The sequence below is a fragment of the Gossypium arboreum genome, chromosome 3 (assembly GCF_025698485.1).
Source record: "Gossypium arboreum isolate Shixiya-1 chromosome 3, ASM2569848v2, whole genome shotgun sequence".
In the NCBI taxonomy this organism is placed as follows: domain Eukaryota; kingdom Viridiplantae; phylum Streptophyta; class Magnoliopsida; order Malvales; family Malvaceae; genus Gossypium; species Gossypium arboreum.
Window position 1 is genome coordinate 9,548,121 of NC_069072.1, and position 10,959 is coordinate 9,559,079.

The 10,959-nt window shown below is 31.5% G+C and overlaps 1 protein-coding gene across 1 annotated transcript; it reads left to right on the plus strand.

Annotated features, from left to right (window-relative positions):
* Window positions 1-3,714: 3,714 nt before the first annotated feature.
* Window positions 3,715-5,991, plus strand: LOC108485538 (bidirectional sugar transporter SWEET15-like). The gene is made up of 6 exons (XM_017789390.2): window positions 3,715-3,882; window positions 4,566-4,602; window positions 4,710-4,920; window positions 5,022-5,183; window positions 5,267-5,386; window positions 5,497-5,991. Exons 1-6 carry the CDS (start codon window positions 3,831-3,833, stop codon window positions 5,773-5,775), a joined length of 861 nt encoding a protein of 286 aa, XP_017644879.1. The 5' UTR covers window positions 3,715-3,830; the 3' UTR covers window positions 5,776-5,991.
* Window positions 5,992-10,959: the final 4,968 nt, after the last annotated feature.

Below are 10,959 nucleotides of genomic sequence, written 5' to 3' on the forward strand. Positions count from 1 at the left end.
TAGAGCTTGGAACCTTCGAGTAGTAACTCGTAACCTCATATATGAGACTTTTACTAATTTCATCAAGATTTATCCTCACATTATACCATAATTCATAGTCATCAACAATCACCATTTAAAATTCAATTATAGCACATCAAAAATAGCAATGTAATTATATTGTATAAACTTACCTGACAAAATTGTAGGAGTTTAGCTAATTAGTTAACAATTTTTCCTTTTCCTCGTAAGTCCTCCGGTTGTTGTAATTCTTGAAAAGCATAATTTAACTTAATTAACTATTCTAATTATCATTTAATAGCATACTGAAGTCATACCATAGTTCAATTTCATCTATACATCAATTCTCTAAGTTTTTCATTTATCTCAATTTAGTCCTTAAAACCGAAAATATTATAACTTTCACATTTGAATTTTAGTTTCGAAATCAATCTCAATTTTATCTTCCAACAGTCTATTAGAACACAAAATTTTAGAATTTTCATACACATTTTGAATTTATTGGATTTTGGTCCATATGTTCAAAACTAACAACTTTTACTTTACAAACTAGTCTGTTAACATATCTAAGCTTCAAAACTAATCAATTAGCCACAAAAGCTTCAAGAAAACATTAATAGAAACTTTAAAAACCTTTAACAGTTTCACAGAATAGTCACTGGGTTAGCTAAATTAAGCTCTCAAGATTCCAAAAATATAAAAGTTACAAGAAAATGACTAAATTAAGCTTACTGGACAAGGACTTGAAGCCTAAAGCCTTAAGGTCGATTCTCTCCCTTGAAAAAATGGAGTTATCGTGAATGAAGAAGAACATGTTAAGTGTTTTTCTCTTTCTTCCATGTTTTTATCTTCTTTACATATTTTAATCTTTAATATTAACTTAATTTAATAATTTTTTTTAACCTTAACAAGCTATTAACCTTCCACCCACTTTAACAATGGTCTAATTTTCATTTAAAACCATCACTTGTTTTTATAAACATTTAAAATATGTAAATCAATAGTGATTAACTTTTGTAACTTTTACGATTTAGTCCTCATTCCTTAATTAACTAACCAAACATCAAAATTATTGAACCAAATATTAATACGACACTTAAATAATTCGTAAGTATTAAATAAGTAATATTTATGGACTCTCACATCGGATTTGTGGTCTTGAAACCATTATTTTTTACACCACTGAAAATGGGTTGTTACATCAACCATCTCTTACAGGTTGCAATCAGCACAAGTCGAATCGGTTGGGTGCGAGACCTAGCCTTGCCAGATCCTTTGCGTAGCTACTACTCAACATAACGAGCCTGGGTTATGATATTTTTTGTCAATTGGCTTAGTAGTTTGATTGGCTCGATGCGACACTCAACCGACCTTTGTTGCTACATGTGTACGATAAGGCAGGATGCGCCGGCACACTCGTGTGACGCGTGTCCACGCCTCAACCTCTAATGTGATACATATATAACAACAAAACAAGAGTTATACAATATTCAAACAATAACAACAAAATAGTAGCAATAATAGCGAAATGACAACAAAACAGCTCAGGTCGAGTTGGGCTTAGACCAAACAAATCCTGCCCGAAGCTCGGCCCATTTAAAAAACGAACCTTATTTTTTTATTCAAGCCCATTTTTTAGGCTTATATTTTTGCTCAAACCCTCTCACTTTTCGAGTGAGCCTTTGGGCCTAGGCAAGTGGCCCAACCCATGATCAGGTCTAGGCAGCACTAAAGGAGTCAAGCAAGGGCCTTGAGCCCCTTAAAATGGAAATTTTATATTTTAGTCTCTTTAAATCCAAAAAGTTATAAATTAATACATGGTAAAATTACATTGTAACTCCTCAAAATGATAAATTTATGATTTAATGTTTTAAAATTTATAAAATTTTAAACTTACAATAACAAAAACTGTATTTAAATTATCATAAAATATTTAATTTAATTTCAATCCTCCAAAAATATTTCCAACCTCAACAAAATAAAAATCCTAGATTGATGGTTGATATCTAATAAGAATTACATGTTACTCTAAAAGAATATTGTATACTTTAATTTATTATTCAATTTGTTGCTTCATAACAAATGTGGTTTAACATGTGCTAGTCATTGATCATTGTTGATATTCCATCTCGGTAATACAATGAGCAAAAGCATTTTAGGAAGAAAGTTTTTATAGTAAGAATCTAATAATTGTTTTACAGAACATTGATGTTCCATAAGTTTTTTCTATTTAAGTGAATACATGAATCCGTCATGATACGTTAGTAATATTAGGACTGGTTTGTAGGCAAATTATATGATTTTGTTGGTCCAAATTCATGGTTTTCACCTCTTTCTCGCTTAACAAGAAAAGGAAAACGAAAAAAAGAAGAAAGCTTAAAACAGAAAAAAGAATGTCAGATTCTCGTATACCATACGAAACCTTTGCCATGCACAGAATCCAAACGCAATCAAACAAAAAACAAACTGAAATCATTTTGAGAGAGATGGTAATAATTAGGGCTGACGCGTATTATGCCATTTATCATTTTTTTAAAGATAACCAGAAACGGCTTCTAAGGTAGAGTTTCCATTACTTCACTTGAATTTAGGCTTTTCTACGGACACCTTTCTGGTCTCTCATCCCCGTAACGTAACCCCTTTTGCTGATATCGTGCCACCCCTGTTCTCGGCGCGTCAATGCAAAATTTAAATACAGGTGTCCTCTTTTTCTTTCTTTTTTTTAATAAACGACGCATGCGCGTCTCTTTTGAATTTAATAGCTGCTATACTATAGTAAAATACATATAATTTACTGTAGATGTTTGGCTTTAATAGCATAATAAGTTGTAAAATTATCTATGAATTTTAATTTAATGTGTAAAATAATATATAAACTTAAATTTAGTGTAATTATATATATATATATATTTCTAATATTATTAACAAAAATTATATGTAAATTTATTTATTACAACTTATAAAAAATATTCACAAAAATTCATTTGCGAATGGGAGATCTATTCCTTATTCATAAAATATAACAATATTTAATCCTTGTAAAAACCCGTAACCAAAGGATTGTTTGGAATGACACGATGATCACTAGAGAATTTTGACCACACGAACTTGATTGAGATGCCAAATCTGTCAGACAAAAGACAAAAAATTAATAAATTTATCATGAATTCAAGATAAATTTTCCCAAAAATCTGATTTTCTTTTTCTAAATAATTTTTTTGAAAAAACAGTCTTTACCTGAGACTGTGTCTGCAGGTTGATTATTTGGGGTATATAATTGTTGTACTGTGTGAAATTATTGTTGACATCCCAAGGTAAGTCCCTGTTCATATATTTACTGTTAACTATATAATGACAGTTGTTAAAAACTTAATTATACCACTGTAAAAGCACACACAAAAAAAAATTATTATTATTATTATTATTAGAAATATATACAGTCTAATTCTAAACCGTAAAGGAGGTGGCACCGAAATAAAATGCCAAATAGGTTGGAATGAAGGACACGCGAGTAAAGAAGCACGTGGGGGTAAGAGGGGAATTTGGTAAGGCCAAAAAATCAATGATTTTATGCGAAGCTACCTACTAATGTTTCCACTTGTCATGCAAGTAGGAGGAGTTTGATACGCATACACTGTGTGCTTGCATCAATGATTCACCACGCCACCATTCCTCCCTATATATAAACCCCCCCCCCTCCCTTTCCCTTCCCCTCAGCTCACCCACATCATAGTTTCTGAGAAAGAGAGCTAGCTAGGGTTTTATAACCCTTTCAGCTCCACACTCCCAACTCCATTCATTCTCTCTCTCTTTTCTTTTGCTTAATACAAATGGCCTTAATGGCAGATCACCATTCCTTGGCAGTTGCATTTGGTGTCTTAGGTAATAATTATTAACAAAATGCTCTTTACCTTCATTTCCATTACTCATCATCAGACATGAATAGAACTGAAGCTGCTAATTCCTCCTCATGTTGTCACCGTATTCCATCTTCTTTTCTTTAGTTTTTGTCCTAGCTTCATTTAAGCCCGTTTTCCTCCTCTATTTGAGTAATATATATTTACACGTTACGCTAGGGCTTCTTCATTGTTTTCCTTGTTAGTTTCTCCATCCTCGACTTAGTTTATTTCTTCAGGAGGCTTTTTTGTTTGGTCATAATTTGGTTAAAGCTAAACAAGTAATAATACACGTACTATTTTTGTTCCTTCTTTATGGTTTTCAACAAGTTGGTTTTGTCCTTTCTTTCAAGTACCCTCGAGTTTACAAAAATTGATCTTTATTAATTAAATAATATGTGGAGTTATATATACTTTTTTAACAAAAAAGATACACGATGTGTTCTTTCGCTTTCAAGTACTTAGTGTTGACACCTAAATGATGATCCACCTTCCCAATCATATGAAATTATTCATTTATTTGGAAACAATACCTTTGTATCTGCATGAATGCATTTTTATTCATTTTGGCTTTCTAGTTGAGCAACGAGAACTTTATGATTATACAAATTGTACTCTTTTATTTTTTTTTTATAAATAACCAATGAATTGGTTTGCAATTGGTGGCAGGTAACATCATCTCAGTCCTTGTATATCTGGCTCCACTGTAAGCATCATTCTTTTTCATCTTCCTTTTTACTGGACTCTAAAACAATGGTTTGAAATTAATAAAAATAACACTTTTTTTCTTTTTTTTCTGCATAAAAATTTCAGACCAACATTCTACAGAATATACAAAAAGAAATCAACGGAAAGTTTCCAATCACTGCCTTACCAGGTGGCATTGTTCAGCTCGATGCTATGGCTTTATTACGCGTTAATGAAAAAGGGTGCCTTCCTTCTCATCACCATCAACTCCTTTGGGTGTGTTGTAGAGACTATATACATAGCTATATACATAGCTTATGCAACCAAGAACAGCAGGGTACTTTTTAATTAATATGATCATTTATTTATTTTGGGTGAGAATATATCACACTATTAGTTCGATGGTTTAACTAGATTATTATGATTTTGAAATTGCAGGTGTCTGCTATAAAACTTTTTGTAGCTATGAACGTTGCGCTCTTCTCATTCATCATTATTCTCACACACTTCCTGGTGAAAGGTTCAATTCGTGTCCAGGTTCTGGGTTGGATTTGCGTTGCTATCTCTGTATCTGTGTTTGCAGCCCCCTTAAACGTTGTGGTCAGTATCAAATATATATATTAATTTCTTCAAGTTTTTAATTAATATTTTTCTAATCATATGTTGTATTATATTTTCCCCAGGCACGAGTAATTCGAACAAAGAGCGTTGAGTTCATGCCTTTCAACTTATCATTTTTCCTAACATTGAGTGCAGTAATGTGGTTTGCCTATGGACTATTTATGAAGGACCTCTGTGTAGCTGTAAGTAGTTTTGTTCTATAGGTTAATATTTGATGATGCACCGAATGTAGTATCAAAATTTAACGAAGTTAAGTGAAATGATTATTTTATTTTACTTGGTTGGTTTGCAGCTCCCGAATGTGATAGGCTTCGTCCTGGGGATGCTCCAGATGCTGCTTTACGCAATTTACAGAAACAGCGAAAAGGTTATAGAGGAGAAGAAGATACCAGAACAAATGAAAGGTGTTGTAGTGCTTAGCACATTAGGCCCCTCAGAAGTGTATCCTGTAGGTGTAGATATTGAACCAGATGTTAAGCCAAAAGAAGATACGACAGAGAATGAACAGACAGGGGAGCCTGACAAAAATGATGTCAAATGCTTGGAAGATTCCAGTGAATGTCCTGTTTGATTTAAACACTAAAATGTACCCACCCCAAGTTATCAAATTTGTTGTGAGTTCAGATACCTCATTTCTTTTCAACCGCACCACAACACACAACAAATGAGCCAGGATGTATGTATTTCTGCCATGTTTTTATTTATGTCTTGGATGCCATTGATACAGAATATGTAGTTATTGTTTTTGAAATTCCAGAGTGATAGCTTTCTCTACTTTTCCTACAAATCTAAGGATCATTAGTCATCAAACACAACTATTCTGTCTTTGGTATTATTGATGATTGAACCGCAAGGAGGATTAAAACTACATATGTTTTCAAATTATTGGGTTCCTAGAAATGATATGTGGTTTGAATCATTTATTCATTCACAACAAGACACTGATGAATGCATATTTTAATCTAGATTTTATTTTAGTTTAAGTTCATGTTTGGATTTATTTATTCATATTTCAATTTAATTACATTATTTAATAATTAATTATGGTTATAATTATTCATAAATATATTATTATATTGTAATTGTGTTTGCAGTTCTAATTTATAATTAAGAATTCGTTAGTAAAATGCGATGGAACGACATATTAATTTTTTTAAAATAAAAAGAAAAACCCTCACAAGACTTAGAATCTAATCTTAGATAAATAAACGTGTTAATGTGATGTAATCTAATCGCAATATGATACATATATTAGAAAATGATGTGTAAACTTTTATTATCATTATATATATAAAGAATGGATCGTGTTAGGTATAAAATTGCCTTATATCATATTATGGTATTTATCATTTTATTAAGCTCAAATTTATGATTTAATCAAAATATTTTTATTGATCTAATTTCATCATTCTATTATTATAATATATTAATTAATCCAAATAATTATTCAACTGACCTGAATTTTTTATTTACTTTCTTTCATGTGAGCGTAACACTACTATTCCTAATTTTTATTTTTTGATATAATGCCTAAAATTACCCATAGCCTTCCTCAATCCTAGGATACCAAGATTTATGTCTGTTAGGATATTATTATGAGATATTATCTTCTAGCAATTTGATTCCGAATGAGATGTTATAGGATATTATTATGGGATGAGATATTATCTCTTAGCAATTTGATTTCTAATGGGATATTATAAGATATTTGTCGAAACCTTTTTTGGAATCGACTTTTATATATAAAAAAACAAAAAAAGAGGAGTCACCACCAATCTTTTTTATGAGGTGTGATCAGATCACCTCGGAATTTGATCGTCTTAATAAAAGATTTGATTTATTAAAATAATGATTTTTGGTATTCAAAATCCAAGAGATGGGTTCGGGAATCAGTTATGCACGAGGAAGGATTAGCACCCTCGTGACGCCCTAATTTAGTACCTAGTTGATTACTTGATGTCTTAGTGTCAAGAATTAAAAATTTGAAGGGTAAAACACGATCCCTCTTTGCATAATGTTATTAAGATATGATTCAACTAAATTAATTAAATTAAATGGAAAAGGCCTTATTCAAGTTAATCGAGAAAAAAGACCATGCCCCGTGAGTTAGGACACGATACATTAGATTCTCGAAAACCAAAATAATCGTCATTTGATCGCTATCTAAATCTTGCTTTTTGTTGTTTTAAATAGGATATTCGGTTATTTCGGTTTTAGGAAGATACCATACTCCGTAAGTTAGGAGCATAACTCCTCAAATTCCAAAAATAAAGAATATTGCCTCGGTTTTGAATATTTTCTATGCGTTTGATAAAATGAAGATATTTCTTAAAATGATATACACTTAATTTATTTGGGCATAGTGTAAAAATGAATAAATATATTTTAACATGACGGCATAGTAATTAATGAAATAAAAGCAAATAGTGATGGGTAAAATAAAATGATATTAGAATGATAAATAAATAAATGAATGAAATAAAAACAACTAAAAAGTAAAATAAAAATACCATGCTAGCAAATAGTAATAATGCAACAACAATTTGTAGTAACAATGGTATAATAATAATATGCATAATAAAATATGAAAGTATAATAATAATAACAATAAATCATAATACCAATATGCATAATAAAATAATAATAATAATAATAATAATAATGATAATAATAATATAAAAGTAAAAAAAGGAATATAAGTAATATAAATTCTAAATATTTAAGAAGGTAAAGAAAAATAAATAAATAAATAAAAGAAATAAAATGTACAATAAAAAGGAAATAAACCAATTTTAAATATTAAAAAAGTAAAAGAATAATAAATAAATAAACAAATAATAAAAAGAATCTATAAAGGGTCAAAATTAAATAAATAAGGATTAAATCAAAATTGAAATAAAATTGAGAGCCTAAATTATAATAAAATAAATGCATAAATATAAGAAAGACTAAATCGAAACTTAAGTGGAATTTTAGGGCCAAATTGAGATAAAATAAAAATGAAAAACTAAATTGTAACGCGCAAAAAAAAGGTAGGGACCAACTAAGTGATTATCTCAATCCTAAAGACACGTGTCCCTTCTCCAGGAGATCAGCGAACCGAGGACTAAATTGAAGCACACGAAAATCATGTGGTATAATTTCTAAAAAAATAAAAAAAAGGGTTAGGACCTAATTGCAAACCACTTGAAAAACTGAAGGACTAGGTTGCAATTATACCTTAGTCCAAAAACACGCGGATCCTGAGGCCTTGGGTCGGGAAAATGGGTCAGAGGCCAAAACGACATCTTTTTGGGCCTCTGAGGCTAGTACCAAAACAACATCGTTTTGGGAGCCCATATAAGTGAAAATTTTTTCAAAAATTTCATTTTAAATTAGTTTTTTTTAAAAAAACTCTATAACCCTTTTTTTTTCTCTCCAGCCTCCCCACATCCGGCCGTTTGGCCACCATGGAGACCGCCGGTCGCCTGCAATAATGCCACGGTCCGCGGTGGCCGGAAAGCCCAAAAGCACTATTTTTTACCTCCTTTCAAAGGTAAAGCCTTTTCATTTCGAAAGAAGTCTAAAAAAAAAAACTTTGATTTTCTTACAACCATCGCGCCGTCCGTTTCAACGGACCCAAAACCGAACCCTAATAGGTTCTGGACTTTTGGCGTCGGGGAGAACCTCCGATGACGGACGGAGACGAAGCGTTTCAGGTGAGAAACATTTTTTTTACTTTTATTTATTTTTTGAACTAAAACGAAAATAAAAATAAAAAGGGAGATTCTTTGTTAATATTTTTTTTTCTTTTTGATTGCTTTTTAGTGTATTTTCTCTGTGTATTCTCCTTTGTTAAAAAAATCCCCCCTTTTACAATCGGTTTTTGTAGGCTTTTTTATAGCCAAATTACAACATTATTTTTCTATTTTTTTCTACTGTTTGCTATTGTTCTTGCGTGTAGCATTTTTTGTCTTTGTTTTCCTTTTCTACAGGTAACAGTGGCAGAACAGTTGGTGGTGGCAGTCCTTGAGGCGTGAGCATGCTGACGTGGGGGACGTGCAACACCAGGAGGCTAGGGTTTCTATTTTTTTTTATACTGTTTAGGTTGTTGGGCCATTGGGCTTTTAGGGTTTTTTTAATTTTGGGTTGTTTGTAATTTTTGAGTTTAGGTTTGTAATTTATTTTTGGTTTTGTTTAGGGCGCAGACAAAATTGGGCATTTATAATATTATTATGCTATATTATCTTTTAGTAATTTGATTCTTACGTAACTACTACTGTATAGATATAAATACCCTTGAGGTTTATCAATAAAATTCAAGAGATTACCCGTTTTTGACACAAATTTTTCTTTCTTTAATCATTCTAAATAGCGGCAGCGAGTCTTCTCCACCTTCAATTCCTCTAAGGGGGGCAACACTTCCTGGTTTTACTGTTAAGCAATGACAGTCTCTTTTGACGGTGTGTGGTAATAAACAATCAACTTCCACTCGGTTGAATGACAAATCCAAGAATAATTGGATTATTGATACGGGGTGTCCAAATCATGTTACGGGTGATCTTAAGTGTTTGACGAATGTGAAAGATGTTGTAGCATGTTTCGTAAAACTCCTTGATGGTCATACAATAGTGGTTACCCAATAAGAAATGGTTAAATTGACGAACAAAATTCACTTAAAACGTGTTCTTTACGTTCCTAAATTAAACTGTAATTTAATTTCGGTTTCCCAATTAAATGATGATATGAACTATTTTGTCCAATTTTCTACTAACATATGTGTTATTCAAGACCTTAATTCGAGGGAGCTGATTGGACTAGGTGAGACGGGATGAATTTTACTACTTCTGGCAAGTTTTGACGATCAAAGCGATTTTGGTTGAAGCTTCATCCTCTTTGGAACTTTGGCATAAAAAATTGGGTCACCCTTTCGAAAAGGTAGTAAAGTTACTTCCTTATGTTAGGAACTCTAAAGATCATCTGAATAAAAGCATGTGAAATTTGTCATCGTGTTAAGCAGACTAGAAATAGCTTTCCAATTAGTGAACAAAAAGTTACTTGTATTTTTAAGTTAGTTCATTGTGATTTATGGGAGTTTTATGACACTCCTTCATCTTGTGGATTTCATTACTTTTTTGATATTGGTTGATGATTTCTCTCATGCTGTTTGGGTATATCTATTAGAAAATAAAAAAAAGTTTTCAAAGTTTTCATGTAATTTAATGCTATGGTTGATCGTCAATTTTCTCAACAAATAAAGTGTGTTAGAAGTGATAATGGGACAAAATTTAATTGTCTTCAAGATTATTTTCTTGCAAATGACATTATTTTTCAAACATCTTGTGTTGGTACTCCTTAACAAAATAGGAGAGTAGAGAGGAAACATCAATATAGTTTAAATGTAGCTCGTGTTTTGCGTTTTTAGGGAAATCTGACTATATCTTTTTGGGGGGAGTGTGTGTTGATTTCTTCTCATATCATTAATTGAACTCATTCACCTCTTTTTCACAATAAAACACCCTATGAAATGTTGTTTGGTAGCCCTCCTTTGTTTGATGATCTTCGTGTGTTTGGTTGCTTATATTTTGCTCATAATCAACATTTTAAAGGTGACAAGTTTGCTAGTCAAAGTCGAGAGTGCGTTTTTGTTAGGTACCCTTTTGGCAAAAAGGGTTGGTATTTATATGATTTGGATTCTAAAAAGTTCTTTGTGTCCCATGAAGTGAAATTTTTTGAGGATATTTTTTTGTATTTAGATGGGAATGCTGCAACTATT

Bases quoted from the DNA above. Each gene is read 5' to 3' on its own strand.
- LOC108485538 (XM_017789390.2), top strand. From the start codon at position 3,831: ATGGCCTTAATGGCAGATCACCATTCCTTGGCAGTTGCATTTGGTGTC. The intron at 4,603-4,709 runs GTAAGCATCATT...TAAAAATTTCAG, and splicing joins CTTGTATATCTGGCTCCACT to ACCAACATTCTACAGAATAT. The intron at 5,387-5,496 runs GTAAGTAGTTTT...GTTGGTTTGCAG, and splicing joins TGAAGGACCTCTGTGTAGCT to CTCCCGAATGTGATAGGCTT.